Here is a 19,385-nt window from a genome sequence, read left to right on the forward strand (position 1 = left end):
AGTGACATTCGGACCGATCGTCATCTCCAAATCAAATTATAATTTGAAAGGAATGATGAATTTAGGAAATAATTGTAATTAATTATGATTAGATCATGATGATAATCCGATTCATAATTATTGTAATTGTGAATGATTCATCCCTTAATTAAACAAAAACAAAAACAAAAAAAATCAAAGATCTGCACTCATTGGATCAGATCGAGCGCAGCAGGGACCGCGAATGGTCCGCGGCAGCCGTGCTAGGTAATCGGGTGAGCTGAGCCTCAACCTCGGTTCCTCCTGACGCCGCCTCTCGCCGTCAGGCCTCATATTGCGTGCCGCCTTCGCGTCACTAAAGTGCCTCGTCCCGCTCAAACACCTGCAAAGCCCAGACAAGCCATCGTGCGAGCTCTGCTCTTCATCTTCCACTATTCATATAATTCACTGTTTCCTCTTCCTGTTTTTTTCTTCCAGATCATAATCAGAATGCCGATCACTCAACGCTCTTCATCCTTATCCACTTCTTTTCGAACAAATGACTGCAGTCACTTTACTGTTTGACTCTACTGTAACTATTAATTTCTTTGGATACACATGTGCTATAATTCTCAATGAGACAAACCGGAAGTTAGGCCAAAGCACACCGTCTTGTTGCTTTATAAAATATGAGTACGTTCATTTTCTTTCTAATCTGTCTCTCAATTATATGAAAAAAGTTATAGTTAATCATTAAATTTGTTAAAAGGTGATTGTTTATCTATATAAAATTGATTCTTTATTATATTATAATAAATTTATCATCTTTTAATCAACAAGACATTCTTAGTTCTCAGTGGTCCAATCGAAAGCACTACAGCTAGATGATGTCCATGCATGAGCCATTCATGAGCTGTTTCGGTCAAGTCAATGAGGCGTGGAGACAGAAAGGAGTGTGTCTGATTCACTGAACTGAAGCTGAGCAGCAGCAGTGCAGTGCATTTTGCCTGCGACCGAATGCATGGCAGTAAAGGAGGGGCCTTTCAGCTGCTTTCTAGGAGGATGTTTGTTTGAATGTTTCAGAGGAGAGGCACTGTAACTGCAATTTAAAATTGATGTAAGAGGCATGTCATGCTACATTAAGCTCGGTCGGCTTCTGAGTGTGCATAAGAGAATCTACCGTTTTGCTGGATCTCATCGGGACGTTTTCTCCCTTGTTAGACCTAGGTAAATCAACATGTGTCAAAGGACCGCTCTTCCAATGCCTAAGTCATCATTAATGTAGAAGCTAAGAAGGTAGTAAAAACCTTGTACAGAGGTCCCAAATCCTAATGGGTTATTGGATTTTGAGTGTTGTGGATTGTGATTAATCGAGCAGGATCTGTGCCGCGAACGTTGACCTACTGAGTTGGGTATCAATTGTGTTCTAGATTTATTCGATAGATGAATTGGTGTTATGGTGCAGGACTCTGTGCATTGATGGCTGTGGTTTGATTGTTTGAGTGGAGAAATTTGATTTGCTCTCTGTTTTTGTCCTCTTTTCCATATTGAAAACGTGAAGACAGAAGAAGGAGATCTAGCAATTCAATAGAGGAGCAACGGAACCAACAAATTGGGGAAAAAGTTAGATGGTTGCTCCCTAGGTCTCTTCCGATGTGTACCTCTGCGTATCATAGAGGTGTCGATCGAGTTAGGCCGAAATGCTCTCAATGGGACCGACTCAATTCGTGCATGATTGGCAAGGGTCATTTCTTAGTGGGTCACACTGTGTTAAAGATGGCTAGGTCCATCGGTTGGACTAGGCAGCATGGGCTCAGCTCGTGTTCTGAGCCGAGCATAGCCTAGTTCTAAACCATGCAAAGCATGACGAAAGTAAAATTTAAAAGAAAAAAGTATGCCTACAAAGAGATGTTATGGAGAGGCTATTGATTGTCACGTTGGCGATCAAACCTATGAAAATCGAAATAATGACTTCATATAGTCCGAATGTCTTAATGCAAACCCTAATTTAGGGGGAAACAAGTCATCCCAACCCTTGATCATTGGGTCTTGACTATAAAAGATTCTAAATACCTCCCTTATGTACTAGTCATTATTCCAAAGGCTAATAGTCGTCCGTGATTTACCTCCTCCGTGTTGGTCCTAAGACGGATTGGCCGGAGTATTGGGAGCGAGCGTATTCATCTTTTGCCATATTGACTATAAAAGATTCAAGCAAGAATTTAATTAGATTTGAAAGATATTTTGTAGGCACATTTCGAGATCAATTAAGTACAATTGATGATTGTGAACCTTCGTTGGAGCCTATAATTCTACCTTTAGACATCGAGAGGAAGAGAAGTGGAACAGAAAAGGAAGAAATTAAGAAAAAAAATTTTAACATAAAAAGTAAGATAAAGAAGATTAAAATAACAAAAAAACTTATAATCATGTTCTCTTTTTCATTTTGACTCCCTCAAAAAAACTTATAACTTCTTCGTCTTTGATACCTATCTCTTCCGCTTCATGTTCAAACAATTAATTAGATCATGGATAATTATGGCTTCAACACAATAATTAGATAAAAAATAATAATTTTGTGTTGTTATTTATTGTCAATTATATAATTATATAAGTCTAAAGATACATGTTGTCAAGTCATTGCTTTAGGAAAGTGGAGATGCTCGAACAGATCGTTCTCCTACTTTTGCTTGTTAACTAATAATTGTTCTTGTTCAATCATTTCAATTCAATTACGAGAAATTTGTTATTAATCTTTGCATTGAGAAAGTTTAGTTCATAAGAACGACCTTGATTAGTTCTTCAATTTACAAATGATGCCATTTCTTTACCTAAGCCTAGTCATTTTCGCTATTTTCTTTGTTTTCGACGTGTTTGAGATCAATTCAATGAGTGAAAATCGTTGTCACTTGAATTTGTTATGATTCTCACTTGGGAGAGTTGATGAGAGTTATGTTTAATCATCAATGCCAGAGCCGTAACTTCCATGAGGCCAGAGAGGCAACCGCCTCAGGGCCCAACCCAATAAAGGGCCCATTTTTTTAATTATACCTAAAACAAAATGAGAGGCATAGATCCTAAATGACCGCTAAACCTATACTCACGCTTTCGAGGGATGCACCGATGCATGACTCTTCTTTGAATGCAATTTCTTCTCTAGTGTTGCTCTTCTTTGCATGTGATTTTTTCTCCAGTGTTCTTTTCTACCAATGCATGGATTCACTAAACAATAGGTAATTCTAATCTTCTTCTTTGACCATCTTCTTCGTCTTACAATATGCGACACCAATTGTATCCTAATCGTGCAACAACAGTCGTTTGTGCGACCTAATCACGTCAATTTTCACAGTGGTTATCTCATGCAATATGGGCTGGTGGTTGGCCTTTGCTCGTGTAACCTAGTTACACGGCGCGGTGGTTGTTGCACGCTATCCCAGTCGCTTGTGCGAATGACAACCTAATTGCATGTTGGTTACTGCTTGTCTCCTTGCTACTACCAGCCACCGCTCAGTGTTATATGATATACTAAATGAGCTATCAATATTATAGATTGAGAAAGAAATAGTCTGACAATTGGATTATTCAGATTTTATAAATATTTTTATCTCTAAAATAGCTAGACAAGTAGTGTTTATAAAAATATATTATTTTTTATTTATTTATGTATTTAGTATATATATTATTTGTAAATTGAACTTTATCATTATTTATAGTAGTAAAAGGGTCATTTTTTATATGCGCTTCAAGCCCTATCGAAAACAAGTACGGCTCTGATCAATGCTAGTCTCTTTTGATAAACTAATTCAGCTAAGACTTCCTAAATAGGCTATGAATCTTAATTCGTGATGAAAAGTTGTCTAAATAAGCGCATTTACATTCTAATCAGTAGTATTATTAATTTTTATAAATTAATATTTTAAAATCAATATTAAAAGATGAGTTACACATTTATGTAAATTTATATAAAAATATGAAAAGTTTTAATATAATCAAGTTTTTAATGTAATAAATTTTATAATATAATGCTATATATTACTATATTTGGTAATGTAATGTAATTATAAGGATAATTATATTCTTTTATTTGGTATCCAATATTTTTTATAAGGAATGTAATGTTGGGACCTTGACGTCCGCTAGAGGGGAGTGAATAGCATCTCATCTAAATCGATCGCTTCTTCCTACACTTGTTAGTTACGCAGCGAAAATACAAACAAACAAGTAGAAAGCTAATCTAAATACAAGACGAAAAATGTAAACCAAGCTACATGATCATTTAACGTGGTTCGGAGATTAGGGCTCCTACTGCACGACTGCCTGTAAGGTGGACGATCTCGATCCGTTGTTGATGACTCCCCGACAAACTCCGGCTAGTTCACATAGCTCTTTGTGGGTGGAGAAACCTCACCACAACTCTCACAAGAACATTTGACACACTAGGGCACAGGTAGACTATTAATATGGGTTAATCATCTCTATTTCATCAACCTCAACCAAGCTCCCAAGTCTTGGTTATATAGGTCACGGGTTGGGAAATCACGTCTACCAAAACCATCAGTCGATTGCCCTCTGTGGAAATTCGATCGTTACAGCCCAACAGCTCGATACCAGCCCTCTGTTCGCTCCCAGTCGACTGGTGCAGTCGACTACAATGGTCGATTGATTAAACCACCAGTCGACTGCTACAGTAACGCTACAGTACACACACTAATCCTAGGATTTAACTCCCGAGTACATTCACTCAGCACTCGTCCTTGCCCGACCAATCTATACCTAGCCTTCTAATATCCTCCATTAGCCTTGCGTCCCTCGGATATCTCCCCATCATTCACGTCTTACCTTTTGGAGCTTCCATCGACCTTGTCATTGTTGTCGGGTCTTCCTTTGCCAAGAGGTCGCACCTCCGGAACTTTATCCATTGCCAAGGCACACTTGAATTTATGTTGCCAAGACTACATGCTTGGGCTTACATCGCCAAAACTCATCATTGGACTTTCCTCCTTTGTAAAGATCACACTTGGACTTCCCTTGTTATACTTGTATCCTGCACGCTCATAATACATATCAAATACAACAATAAACCTAACTTAAACCTTTACCCAAATATCAAAACCTATAGTACCCAGATTGCTCCAACATGTAATTCGTATTATTATAAAATGACAAAAATATCCTGCAACGTTAACGACGACGATCGGCATTGGCGGCGACATAAGTGACCTACGGTGGTGGCAGCGCCGTTGGTGACCAGCGGCGGTGGATGGCAACGGCGGCGAGTGGTGGCTACCAATAATTGGTGGCGGTGGCGGTCGATGGCAGAAGCAACGTCGGTGATCGATTCATGACGAAAATAGACTAGGGGTATATTTGATAGTAAAATTTTAGTTAAACAGTAATCTTGTAATGTAATCGGATTACACGATGTTGATCTTGTAATTCAAATTATAAAACTTTATTACCTTTTTAATACATATTACATTACATTATAACTTTTAAATTATATTAAGCCCCCAGGACGTAATGGTCAGGGGTCGATTATCAGGAACTGACGACCTGAGGTTTATTCGCCATGCGTTTATGATATATATACCTGCATATACTTCCCTCTATATTCGTGAGACTGGAAACCGCTAAGGTAAATAAAGTAATTAATATTGTAATATAATATAATTACATTACTGGATGAATTACCTCCTACCAAATGTAACCCCTAAAGCCCAGCCTACCTCCTTCATTATATAATGCTAAAATCCATCCCAACTTAATTTAGTTTAAATTCGTTCCTATCCTCTATATTTTTAGATCCGTCCCTTTCTGAATATAGCTCTGTTTCTAATATGAGTTACACATTTCAGAACGAGACATCTCAATCTAGTCAAAATTAGGGTTTAGGGATGAGCGAAGGTATCTTCTTGTAAATATACAAGTTCTAGTCGTTTAACAGATATAATTAACGAGTTTTTTTTTCCTTTTTTGAAAGAACGAGGATATAAAAATATTAATAAATACAAGGGTGCTCAAGTAAATTACTTAATTTAAAAAACATTTTTTTAGAAAATTTGGCATGCATCAAATTTGTATTTTTGTTTGTTTATTCATTTCGCCACTCAATAATTTTATCCATTACTTTATTTATGCTCGCATCCCATTCATGCTTGCGTGGAATCAATTATCCATCGTGAGAGTAAGATCGTACACATGTACTACTGTTAATTAACACAAGTATATATTTTAGGGCTTTTAAAATGTTAATATTATTAAATTATTATTATTATTATTATTTTTATTTTTATCTCCAACGACCTTTTTGTTTTTCCTACTGGAAAATAGGAGTCGATGCCCTCCCTACCCCGGTAGCCCGGTCCTCGAGGTTGGCAAAGTCCTGAGGAAGCCACCTTCAAGATCCCTCCTTTCCCTTCCTCTGCGATCCTAATCGAACACAGGATGGTGCGGATTCTCACAAAGTTTCATCTTTGATCTTGTGATTTCTGTTTTCTTTTTTGATATCCCGTGGAGGGATCTTGGAAGACGGGGCTCCAAGCGTCGGATCGGCTAGGAACAGCTCTGGTTCGGGAGGCATGGGGAAGGTGGCTGTGACGACGACGGTGGTGTGCGCTGCGGCCGCGTGCGCCGTGGCGGTGCTCGTTGTGCGGCACCGCATGAGGAGCTCGGGCCGGTGGTCTCGGGTCGCTGCGGTGATCAAGGAGTTCGAGGAGCGGGCCGCCACGCCCATCGGGAAGCTGCGGCAGGTGGCGGACGCGATGACGGTGGAGATGCACGCAGGCCTCGCCTCCGAGGGCGGCAGCAAGCTGAAGATGCTGATCAGCTACGTCGACAACCTGCCCACTGGGTATATGCCTTTTTCCCTTATCCGAAAGGAACCTCTTTGTTGTGTATGTCAAACGATCAATTTTATATGTATTGTGTGGAATCTTGAAAGTTTGCTATTTTGGTCGCGATCTTTCTTTTTATAAACTCCGCAGAGTTTAGTTATTTCATAGTGGCATGTTGGATCTCGTATCAATTTAACAGAGCTAGGAATAGACTAAAGTTAATAAGAGAAGAAAAAAACTAGGTTTCAATTGTAATGTATTCTCCTATTATCTTCCTTCTCTCTGTTTGTGCCTTCTTCACCCTGATTTCAATAGAATTTATGGATGCTCTTTCTAGCCCTATTTTGATAATAAATGGGACGATCAATGGATCAATGGGGCACACTTTGGTGAATGGGCAATCTGCCCTTCCTAACACTAGTCAATTTTAGCTGGAGTGATGATAGCATGGTCAATCTGAGAGGGATCAATGATTGCTTTAGACATGTGGAATACTTGCAGAATTTTATTTACTTCATATCATTAGCTGTCTTTGGACTTAACAATTTTGAATCTTTACAAGCTTTCAAAAGTTTTGAAGTTGTTGCACTTCTGTGTACCTGGATCTCATTGGAGTACAATAAGAAAATTTTATGAGAATTTGCTAGTGAGAACTGCCTAATTTTTCTATCTTCTTGAATGCTTTCCATCGTTAGCTTTCCTAATGTTTTGGGTTTTTTTTTTTTAAATATTCCTTGTGAGATTGCTTTATATGCTGCTAACTGTCGGTAACGTAGCATTAGAGACTTGTAAGTTCAAGCCAGTGATCTATTTTACTTTTAATCGTACCATGCATCTAGCCTGCAAGCATTGGCTTGAGAATTTTAGTTAACTCATGTCTGCCTTAAAGAACGCCTGAAGTACTATTGTGAATAAAATTTTCTGACGAAAAAAAAAGAAAAACTAATTAATTTTATGCTGAGAGTATATATATGAAACATATATCATTTAGGAAATTTCATTTAAATTTCCACTTGGATTTATGTCTGAATGAAGAACGGTCCTCAAGAATGAATTGAGGCTAGAATTAAACTGCTGTATTTTTTTCTAGTGTTGTATTCAATCTACAACTTCAAGTTTATGTTGACATTCTAAACTAACACCTCCGAGTCCTTGGATATTATTTACAAGGGATGAGATGGGATTGTTTTATGCTTTAGACCTTGGAGGAACCAACTTCCGAGTACTTCGTGTTCAACTAGGAGGGAAGGAGAAACGTGTTGTCAAGCAAGAATTTGAGGAGGTCTCCATACCACCACATCTAATGGTTGGAGGCTCAGATGTAAGTGAAAAGTCCTGATTGTTATGTTAATTATTCATTTTTGACATCTGTAGCACCTACCACCTTTCTTACATTTGAGAACATTTTCAGGAACTTTTTGATTTTATCGCTTCAGCTTTAGCAAAATTTGTTGCTGCTGAAGGTGATGATTTTCACCTTCCTATTGGTAGGCAGAGGGAGCTTGGATTCACCTTCTCTTTTCCAGTGAGACAAACTTCAATTGCATCAGGCACCCTAATTAAATGGACAAAAGGTTTTAATATCGATAGCACGGTAATTCCTGACCACCTTTTAGCTTCATTCAGTGAAATTCTCTCTCCCGTTGCTTGATGAAACTAGTTTTCTTGCTTGACCATTTTGTAGCTTACTTTAAAAAAGCTTCTGGCTTTGTTCCCTGTTGAAAGTCAGACAGAGTAATTTGTAATTTTCTAAAAAAAACAATGCTCATATTTTCATTGTTTTATGAACCTTTAGATTTTAGAATATAATTTGCAATAGAAGCTAGAAACACTTTTTGTATCTCTTCACTATGTTTTGTGTAAATAGGTTCTTCGAAATCTGTTGGTTCTCATATAATTATTAGACTATCAAATTATGATTTGCAGCTGAAACTGAAAATTTCCATCTTTGTTTGATGTTTTTCTTTTCTAATGATCTTTTGCTAAACCTCAAGGATTTTCATTAAATTAGTCCATAATCTTTGGTGCTCTTTTTATTTGCATATCTGGTTAAGTTGATGTTTCCATGATCTTATCTAAGCATGATGAGGGAACATAGGATCAAGGTGTAAGATCGTAACACCTCAATCTAATTCCAGTTTTACATGGGATCTAGATCATGTTGGTCATTTGGGCTTCTAAGATTGTAAGATTTTTAGGTCCTAATGACGGCCTTGCTACGAGGAGAGAACGATGAAGAAGATAAACATTATTTTGAAACTACAGGCTTGCTTTTCCCATTTGTTTCCATTCATCATGCTTATAAATTTATCACAAACAGTTACAACCAGGGATTAAATAGGATGGTTTTAAAACTACAAAAGCAAATTAGGAAAATCCTTTACTTTATAATCTTACTTTGGTTTATGTTTTTTCTCTACTAATATTTAATTTCTTCAAATTTCTCAAAAGACTTGTGGCCATGGAACACTTTGTTTTTCGGTCTCTCAATTCGCTCATTGAATGCACATTTCTTGCAGATTTATATCAATTGGTAGCTTAAAAATCTCAGTCTATGGCCATTATGTTTGGCAATTGATTTAATTAAATGATTGAAATTGGAGCTCTTAGATATATCTGAAGTATTTTTTGGCATTGCTTGTTGTGCAAGTCATACATCACAATCATTTTTTACTTCAGTTTGTTAATGCTTTTGTTAAAAGCAGGTTGGGGAAGATGTGGTAACTGAGTTGACTAGGGCCATGGAAAGACAAGGCCTGGATATGCGAGTCTCAGCACTGGTATGTTTCTCTTATACCTTTCCCTATCACTGAAAGATTTGTCCACAGGTATCAATTTGCTGTCAATTGACTGTCATAATCAAGATTAGATTTGGTAAATGCTGGCTGTAATTCTTTGGTACAGGTGAATGATACAATTGGGACATTAGCCGGTGGGAGATATTTTGATCATGATGTAGTTGCTGCTGTGATATTAGGCACAGGGACGAATGCAGCTTACGTAGAGCGTGCTCATGCAATACCAAAATGGCATGGTCTCCTACCCAAATCAGGGGAGATGGTAAGTGCCAGCTCCTCTAATATGGTTACGACAAATTAATCAAGCAAGGCTATTGTCTAGCTGTTCACTGGTCTATTTTTCATGGTTTAAATCGTTAATATTTAGGTTATCAACATGGAGTGGGGAAATTTCAGGTCATCTCATCTTCCTCTAACAGATTATGACCAAGCACTAGATGCAGCGAGTTTGAATCCTGGTGAACAGGTGATGTGTATGTTTACATATTTTTTTGGTTATGAGGAATTGTATCAATTTATAAAATCAATTAGATTTTTTGTTGCAGATTTTTGAAAAGTTAATGTCTGGAATGTACCTGGGTGAAATTTTACGAAGAGTACTCCTAAAATTAGCTACTGAAACTGCGTTGTTTGGAGATACTGTCCCACCAAAACTTGAAACTCCATTCATACTCCGGTATATTTGATCTTTACTAACAAATTAATGCTCTTTAAATTCTGTTGCTTGGGACTGTTGTCCATATTATTGACGATAAAATTTCCATTTTAGCTATAGGTAGCTAGGATTTGCACTTGTTGCCTTCCATACAGTAAGTTCTCAAAAAAACAAAGGAAAAAAACGAAAGACATCATGGTAGACATATCATATCCTTAATCATCTATCTCTTGTAACTCAATCATCTCTGTTAGCGGTTTAGCTAAGACCAGTTGAATACAAATAATTCAAAGTATGCTATGTTGAAATATATAAATTATCTCGTCATAGCAAATTTGGAAGTGAGATTTCCTTGATCATGGTTGCCCCATCTATTGGAGTTAGTGATACCATTGAAATCTATACAAGGCTATGCCATTATAACTAGTAACGTTCAGTTCAATTTTTTTTGTTATTGCATTGTCTTGAGTTTTATTTGGTCTTTCTTTACCCCTTACCCCTTCCACACTAGTTGATTTATTTCGTTTTAACTATAGGATCGATTAATTACATTTGAACATATATAAATATAGTGGTGCATATTGATACAAGTCTAGAGAAATGAGATAGGATATTCAACAAATAGTCAATAAATCAAATGTCAAATTTGCTCCTAGCAGTTAACTAATATTCCAAATGTACTTTTTGAGCAATGATGGAGAAATGTCCTGATCAAGATATAAGCGCTCGCAAAAGCATGATTCAATATACATGAAACACTAAGATCTCAAGTGTCTTCACTTTTTTGAAGGGGAGTTCCCACAATCTGTACAATTTCATTAATTGCAAACGTGGTTAAACATGGCATTGTCATGTCTGACAATTTAGGTCCCAAAAAGCTATTGACACAATATATATACGGTGGGAGAAAATTGTTTGAACATATTTATATTTCCAAATATCATATCCTGAATTATTGAGAAACATCAATTTAGATTAAAGAGCTGGTACTTGGAATGTAAATGAACCAATTGTGTCTGTTCCTGTTCCTGTTTCTTTTGGTATCAAAAATTGAAGAGGAACAAACTTGGGCATATTTTTAAGCTCAATACAATATGCAAATGAGCTTTGAACATTTATGACGACAATTTAATTAGTATGCACGGAAGCTTGTGGGTAGTTCATGAACAGACTTGTTCTCAAGCTTGTCTAGTAACTTGTTTGCTCAAATATATCAATGGTATTATTCTTGTTTTATTTCTTGAGATTTACAAATTTTTATGTTATTAATATCAATGATATGGTAAAACTGAAGAAATAACATGAATTTTGTCGGTGTATTATGTTTTAGCTAACTTATATGGATAACCTTGTGTATACTGGAGCTTGATCAGAGCTCCATTCGAGCTCACACTATGAACTTTTTATAAAAAATCTTGAAAACAACCTTGAGCATATTTTTTTTTTCTGAGGAGCAAGTTTGAACATAGCTGAGATTAGCTTGAATTGGCTCGTTTACGGCCCGAAGAGATGGGTTAAAGAGTATTAGTAATCAGAAAATTAACTCAAAAGTGAAGGTATATTACAACTATCAACTACTGTAAGTGATAGTCTGGTTACAGGAAAGAGTGTCCCAATGAATCACCATAGATCGTAGATTACATGACATCAAGGATTAAACTCTTAGTAATGACATCACTCTTTCTCGAAATTCTTGATATTAGTCATCAGTAATCAAATCCAATTTTATTTCTAGCTGACCAATATATTTGTGATTGAATGAACACAATGATAGGGCTTAAATTTTAATCCATCATCTCATATATCTAACCGTTGCCAATTAACTTTTGGGCTCTCCTAAAGTGTATAATGAATCCATTTGGATCAACCCTATATAACTAATTGAACTAACTATAATTAGTATTAAGTGCAATTAAATAGTATGATTTAATGAACAGAAATAATGATTATTTGCAATTTAATCGGTAATTCTAGTATTGCACTTGGATTAGTTTCAAATAGAAATCAGCTAGTTATGCCTAAAATGAATTTGGGTCCAGTGACTCTTTATTAATTGAACTAATCCAGAATCCAATGAAAGAATAATGCCATGGTTATGATTTAAACTCTTGTAATTCATGAGGCATTACTATAATCTTGAATTATGAAAAAATAAAACAGTGAAAATTCTATCGCTTGCACCAAACGAATATTGGATTATACCAAATGAATTATGATATATTTTTACTCAATCGCTCATTATTTTTTGACTCAGCTTCCAATTTAACGACTATCTGAGTATGCTCAGATACTCAATTCTTGGTAAATACCTCCCTTATGTGCTAGTCACTATTCCAAAGGCTAGTAGCCGCCTGTGATTTACCTCCTCCGTGTTGGTCCTGGAACGGATTGGCGGGGGCGCTGGGGGCGAGCGTATTCGCCTTTTGCTATAATCAGATACTCGATTCTTGCCCAATGGCAATCCAAGTCCATGGAGTTGCCTGAATGACTGAATATTCTAAGGCAGGCAATGCAGCTTATCAGACTTAACCGATATTTCCGATGAACAAATTTCATTGATTTTAGCACCTTTATGATACCTCTACAAGCACAAATTTTGAAATGATAAGCTTAACTTGAACTAGACTTTTTATCACAATAAAATGTAATTTGTCGCCATGTCTGTCTATCTTCTTCTCTTCACTAGGACAATGCAAAAATAACAAACTGCTCTTCTTACCATCATCTTGACTCATTTAATTTGCAAATGGAGAGTTCATCTTAGTTTCATAACCCTTTTAAGTTGATCAACGATTTTGTTCTTATTCACTAGCCAAGTTATGACGAATCTTAAACTTCAGTTTACATTATAAATTTTTTATGTTGTCTTGTTGCTCAATTCATGATCTAAAATTCATAGCAAAGTATGAACTGCTTGTACTGGTTTTAACTTTTTCGTTGTAGTGTGTTTTCTATCGCGAAATCATCATCTCTCTTTCTTTCTTCACAGTATGTTTTTCTGATCAAATTTCCAAATTGAGTTTCACAGGACACCTGCCATGTCAGCCATACACCATGACAACTCACCTGATCTAAAAGTGGTCGGGACTAAGCTGAAAGAACTCTTGGGGGTACATATTTGTTCCCGTCTTCCCGAGATGATCGCATCCTTACTGTTTTTTTAATGCAAAACATGTATTTCTTATCGAATCTTATCCTCCTTGGGTTACAGATCCCTAATACATCTCTCAAAACCAGAAAAGTGGTCGTCCAAATCTGTGACATAGTTGCCAAGCGCGGCGCTCGCTTGGCTGCAGCCGGCATAGTCGGCATTCTGAAGAAGATCGGGCGTGATGCTCCACCAAAGGACGGCAGTAAACTCCCAAAGACCGTCATTGCGATGGATGGAGGGCTCTACGAACACTACACCATATTCAGTGATTGTTTGCAGAGTACCCTCAAGGAGATGCTTGGGCCTGAAGCCTCGACTTCCATCGTCATCAAGCTGGCGAACGATGGGTCAGGCATCGGAGCATCTCTCCTCGCAGCATCTCACTCGCAGTATCTAGAGCTCGAAGAGTCCTAACGAGCATCTTGTTGTTTTATTTTATCTGAAGGAAATGGTTAAGTTAACCTTTGAGATAGGCATATGATAGCAAGTAGAAACAAGGAGGTACTGCCCATCACAAGAAGAGCAAAGACTTGTGTGCATTCTGCAATTGCCATTGCCGCGCAGCACTGTCCGCGGTTAGTTTTTCATTCTCTTCGGTATATTCCCCCCTTTTCACTAATAAAAAATAAATGGAGACGATCCGATCTGATCGCCTTCTTTAGTTTATGTCGATGAACTGCAACCTCCGGAGCAAGTTGCTGTTCCAGGAAACTTTTCAGTTTTTTCTGTTACTTTGTTCATCTCCATGGTTTCCTTGTGCCTGAGTGCATGGTTATGAAATAAGACTGCTGCTGTTTGGATTTCTTTTGCTGAGCTGCATTTCGATCCCTGATCTTATGGCGGTCTTTTCTTGAGCTCGCCGTGAGCCAGACGGTGAGCTTGCGCGAACTAGCCTAGCTATGAACTCGCGGCAAATTGACTAGTGCAATCGACTGGATTTTTATTTTGATATTATTGAGTAAATCAATCAGCCATTGGCATCAAAGATGCTTGCAGTTTGATTCGCCGGAAAATTGTAGATTCTCGGCGTCACGGAGCGGCGAGGTCGAAGAAGGCTCCCTTCTTGGCCATCAGCTGCGCGTAGCTACCCCGCTCCACCACCTTCCCTTCGCCAAGGAAGGCGATGGAGTCGACCTTCTTGATGGTGTTGAGGCGGTGCGCCACCACCACCGTCGTCCTACCCACCATGATCCGGTCCAGCGCCTCCTGCACCGCCCTCTCCGACTCCACGTCCAGCGCGCTAGTCGCCTCGTCCAGCAGCAGAATCCTCGGGTTCCTCACGATCGCCCTCGCGATGGCGATCCTCTGCTTCTGCCCTCCCGATAGCTGCGCTCCCCTCTCCCCGCTGTTGGTGCCGTATCCGTCCTTCAGCGATCTGCATCGATTTCGTTCGTTTAGTTATGATCAATCTCTCGATTGAATTTGATAGGAATGTTGTTGTGGTTGATGGTTATTACGAGATGAAGTTGTGGGCGTTGGCGGCTCGTGCGGCCTCGACGATCTCATCCTCTGTGGCGCTGGGTTTGCCCAGGGCGATGTTGTCGCGGACGGTGCCGGAGAAGATGACCGGGTCTTGGCTGACGAGCGCGGTGAAGCCGCGGAACCAGATGAGGTCGAGCTCCCGGACGTCGGTGCTGTCGATGCGGACGACGCCGCGGTCGACGTCGTAGAAACGCAGGATGAGGCTGACGACGGTGGACTTGCCGCAGCCGCTGCGGCCGACGAAGCCCACGCTCGTCCCGGCCTTCACCTCCAAGCTGAAGTCACGCAGCACCGGGCAGAGCGGCCGCGTCGGGTAGGTGAAGTCCACCTTCCGGATTTCGATCTTTCCTTGTATCTGCTTGGTCTCGCCGTTGGAAGAAGGGGAAGAAGAAGTTGATATGAAGGACTGACGGTCCAACACCTCGAAGACCGACGCCACGGCGGTGGCGCCCTTGGCCAGGTCGGAAGTCATACTGCTGGCCTCGGCGATTACCTTTCCCGTGCTCACCAAGATGAAGAAGGTCTTGAATACGTCTCCGGCTGAGATCTCGCCGGACTGCGCCAATCTCCCTCCGTACCAGAAGTCCAACGCCCACGACAGAAACGACAGGCACGGCGCACTCCCGGTAGCCAGGCCCGCCACCCACGCCTTCTTCCTCGACGCCCTCACCGGCTCCTCCTGCGCCTCCTTGAAGAGCTCCAGCACCTTGTCGGCGCACCCGAAGGAAGTCACCATCCGGTGGTTGTACACTGCCTCGATGGCGATCTGCGTGCTGCTGTGCTGCGCCTTCGCCAGCGCCACCGACACCCGAGACAGCACCACCTTCTTGGCGTAGTGGCAGATCATCGTCGAGGGCTGGATCGCGATCATGACCAGAGCCAGCTTCCAGGCGATGGCCAACCCCATGGTCATGGCGACGACCACGCCGGAGGCGGTCTGGAGCAGCAGGGACAGGCGATCGGCGACCAGCGTTTTCACCAGCGCCGCCTCGTGGCTCAGCCGCGAGCACAGCGCGCCGCTGGAATGCTCGTCGTCGTCGAACCACCCCACCTCGAAAGTTAGGATCTTTTCCAGCGCCCGTATCCGAATGCGCTTCGTCAAGCGCTCGCCCATGTAAGCGAAGTTGTAGTGCTGTAACAGATTGACGATGATCGAAACCAGAGAGAGGGCGGAGAAAATTAGGGCAAAGCGGCGGATGGCGGCTTTCATCTCGTCGTGGTCTTGGAGGAAGAAGGCGGCGATCATGCCGCCGATCGAGAAGGCGTAGATGGGTTGAACGGATCCAAAAACGACGGCGGAGAGGCTGCCGACCACAGCCTGCTTCCACTCCGGCGCGTTCATGGCGATGAGCCGAGAGAAGGAGGGCGCAGGGGAGGCGGCGACGGAGGCGGTGGATTGGTCCTCGGAGAAGGCGGGGCTGGCTTTGGTGAGGCTGAGGCGGCTCGCGCTGCTCCTGGCGACGGAGGAAGGGCGGAAGGATTCCGGCTCCGGATCGAGATTGCTCGGGATCCTCTGTAGCTTCACCAGGCGCGAGTAGTGGCTGTTTTTCTCGGCGATGAGCTCGTCGTGGGTGCCGATCTCCACGATCCTTCCGCAATCTACCACCGCGATTTGGTCGGCGTTCTTAATCGTCGACAATTTGTGAGCCACCACCTGATCCATCACAACGGCGACAAGGATTTATGCTTCGTGTGTAGCAGATCAAGAAGAGGGAAAAGATTAGGGTTTTCTTCGTTTTTACCAGTGTTGTTCTTCCCATGGAAGCTTGATCGAGGGCATTCTGCACCAGCTTTTCCGATTCAGAGTCGAGCGCGCTCGTGGCTTCGTCGAGAAGAAGAATCGCAGGGTTCTTGATGATCGCTCTGGCGATGGCGATTCTCTGCTTCTGGCCGCCGGACAGAAGCGCGCCTCTCTCCCCGATCTTGGTCTCATATCCCTCCGGCAATTGCCTGATGAAGTTGTGGGCATTCGCTGTCATGGCCGCCGCGAATATCTCGCCGGCGGCGGCGCCTGGCTTCCCCACCAAAATATTCTCCCGGATCGACGTCCCGAACAGAGCATGTTCCTGGCTCACCAGCCCCATCTTTGCCCTGATCCACTTCAGCTGCAGCTTCCTGATGTCCACGCCGTCGATCCTCACCGCGCCGGCGTCCGCGTCGTAGAACCGCTGCAGCAGCGCAACGGCCGTCGACTTCCCGCTCCCGCTGGTGCCCACCAGCGCCACCGTCTGCCCCGCCGGGACCCGGAGGCTGAAGTCCCTCAACACGGGCACCTCCGGCCGCGAAGGGTACGCGAACTCGACCGATTCGAACGCCACCTCGCCGCGCATCTCCTCCATTTTCAACCCCTTGGGATCCTCCGCATAGATTCGCGGCCGCCTGTTGATCCTCTCGAGTATCCTCTTCGCCGCCACCGACGCCTCCGCGAAGTGCTTCACCTCCGGCAGCGCCATGCCAAGAGATCTACGTACACCGATCCATGGATTTCATTTCACAGCCAGAAACAAACACAAAGGACTAAGAACGCTTACAATCCGCCCAAAACGAAGGAAATTCCGGCGGCGTAAATCCTTCCGCCGCTCTCGCCGTGGTACATCACCAGCCCGCTGCCGTACCAGGCGAGGAACGCCCAGATGGCGAAGGACAACCCAGTGCTTCCCACCGCGAGTCCCTTGGCGATCCCCTGCTTGATCCCCAGCCTCACCGTCTTCTCCAAGATGACGGAGTACCTCTCCGCGATGCTCTTCTCGGCCGTGAACGAGTAGATGGTCTTGATCGAGCTCAACGCTTGCTCCACGATGGCGTTGGCTTTGCCGTACGCCTCGCGGGACTCGCGCGACAGGTAGACCAGGTACTTGCCGTAGATGAGCCCCGGGATAACGAGGACGCCGACGAGCGGGAGGGCGACCAACGACAGCCTCCACGAGAAGTACGTCGAGAAGGCCAGGCCGGAGATGAAGGTGGAAGAGTGCATGATGAACAGAGGCACCTGACCAGTTTGCATATATTATGAAATTTAAAATTAAAATCATATATTTTTTTAAAAAAATAGAATTAAATTTTAAATTCAATCAATTCGATCAGTTAATTATATTTAATGGATCACCTTCTCGCTGAGCACTTCTTGAATGAGAGCAGTGTCCTTGGAGATGCTGTTAATGACCTCTGCGGTGGTTGCCTCCTGCGAATCAAAGAAGGCAACCTCTTGTCTCAGAATCGCCTCCAAATACTTGTGCCTGATCCTCAGCACCTGCCTCTCGCTCGTTCTGCTCCAGCAGTACCCTTCTGCAGAGCAAATTAAGCATCAATTACTGTCTCAAATGATAAGGAATTAAGATCAGCTAATTAATGACATGGTAATTACCCATGAAAGCCACCACCAGAGTTGCTAATCCCACGTACACGAAGTACAAGCAGTGCTGCAGAAACCACAAACCAAAAAACAAATAAATAAATAAACAAATAATGTTTTAAAGAAGAAGAGTGTGAAGTAGTTAGGACCTTTTTCACGTCCTGCATGAAGTCTGCATGGTTATGACCACTGTTTTGAGCGTTGCCGGCGCCTAAGCTGTTCATGACGGCGCTCGCGAAGAGAAGAAGGCAGTTGATGGAGCAGCCGTCGCCGACGGCTCCGAGCGTCCCCGCCGCCATCAGAGCGACGTCGGCCCAATCAGCGAACAGGAAAATCCCAGTTCTTGGTCGGCTTTCGCCTTCTTCAGCTTTGCCTTCTACCTTGTTCCCCTCGTCCATTTACTGCTTAATTTGGTTTGAGCTTTAGAAATGGAGGAGGGAGCGTGTGTGTGTGTGTGTGAGAGAGAGAGAGAGAGAGAGAGAGACGTTCAGAGAGGTAGCTAGCTAGCTCTCTCTATGGGCAAGGCCGTATATATATAGAGATGCGCTCGTGCCCAAGTTGCAGAGAATAAATACAAGCATAAGTGGCCAAAGATTAATGGAATTTTAAATTCGGTGTAAGACTTTATTTATATTCGATTAATATAAAAAGGTCAATTAAATAAATGAATAAGTCTAAACGTTATTATGATCTGTCCAAAATTAACACGTGGTTAGTGGTGTCTGACTGTTCCTGTGTGGAAGAGAGAAATAGAAATGTTTTGAGTGAAAGAATTATCCCAAGAAAATCATCTTACTCATACTTAGTACTTTAGTAAAATCGTGATCATTAAGAATTGAAACTTCTTTTGTCACCATGATGATTCCGAATTGATTTCAGAATCCGTCGGATTGAGATGATGTCTTATCAAAAATTCTTAAAATTTAATTATACATAATTAATAATTATAAAAAATATTAAAAAAAATATTTATTTACATTAATAATTTTGTATCACGTCTCATATTACATTATTACATTTATAAATTTAAATTAATTAATAATTTAATTAATATTTTGACATGATAATACTCAATAATATTTATATTTTCTATTAAATAATAGAAGAGTATAAAATATTTATTAACATCACCACCACCACCATAATAATAATAATA

At 41.4% G+C, this 19,385-nt stretch overlaps 2 protein-coding genes across 2 annotated transcripts; one reads left to right on the forward strand and one right to left on the reverse strand.

Moving 5' to 3' along the window:
* Positions 1-6,274: 6,274 nt before the first annotated feature.
* LOC122043279 (hexokinase-1-like) lies at positions 6,275-14,203 on the forward strand. The gene is made up of 9 exons (XM_042603826.1): positions 6,275-6,808; positions 7,962-8,112; positions 8,203-8,385; positions 9,497-9,571; positions 9,696-9,851; positions 9,957-10,055; positions 10,135-10,265; positions 13,273-13,354; positions 13,456-14,203. Exons 1-9 carry the CDS (start codon positions 6,537-6,539, stop codon positions 13,807-13,809), a joined length of 1,503 nt encoding a protein of 500 aa, XP_042459760.1. The 5' UTR covers positions 6,275-6,536; the 3' UTR covers positions 13,810-14,203.
* Positions 13,884-18,719, reverse strand: LOC122043278 (putative ABC transporter B family member 8). The gene is made up of 7 exons (XM_042603825.1): positions 18,379-18,719; positions 18,242-18,296; positions 17,984-18,162; positions 17,409-17,866; positions 16,620-17,340; positions 14,853-16,531; positions 13,884-14,770 (listed from the first exon to the last, which is right to left on the reverse strand). The coding sequence occupies exons 1-7, from the start codon at positions 18,625-18,627 to the stop codon at positions 14,425-14,427; spliced, it is 3,687 nt and encodes a 1,228-aa protein (XP_042459759.1). The 5' UTR covers positions 18,628-18,719; the 3' UTR covers positions 13,884-14,424.
* Positions 18,720-19,385: the final 666 nt, after the last annotated feature.

This window comes from Zingiber officinale, chromosome 2A (genome assembly GCF_018446385.1).
Source record: "Zingiber officinale cultivar Zhangliang chromosome 2A, Zo_v1.1, whole genome shotgun sequence".
NCBI classification, from domain to species: domain Eukaryota; kingdom Viridiplantae; phylum Streptophyta; class Magnoliopsida; order Zingiberales; family Zingiberaceae; genus Zingiber; species Zingiber officinale.

Coding starts and splice junctions, on each gene's coding strand:
- LOC122043279 (XM_042603826.1), top strand. CDS start 6,537: ATGGGGAAGGTGGCTGTGACGACGACGGTGGTGTGCGCTGCGGCCGCG. Junction 9,572..9,695: donor ATATGCGAGTCTCAGCACTG/GTATGTTTCTCT, acceptor TCTTTGGTACAG/GTGAATGATACAATTGGGAC. Junction 10,056..10,134: donor GTTTGAATCCTGGTGAACAG/GTGATGTGTATG, acceptor TTTTTGTTGCAG/ATTTTTGAAAAGTTAATGTC.
- LOC122043278 (XM_042603825.1), bottom strand. CDS start 18,627: ATGGACGAGGGGAACAAGGTAGAAGGCAAAGCTGAAGAAGGCGAAAGC. Junction 18,163..18,241: donor TCTGGTGGTGGCTTTCATGG/GTAATTACCATG, acceptor TTTGCTCTGCAG/AAGGGTACTGCTGGAGCAGA. Junction 16,532..16,619: donor CCATGGGAAGAACAACACTG/GTAAAAACGAAG, acceptor GTGATGGATCAG/GTGGTGGCTCACAAATTGTC.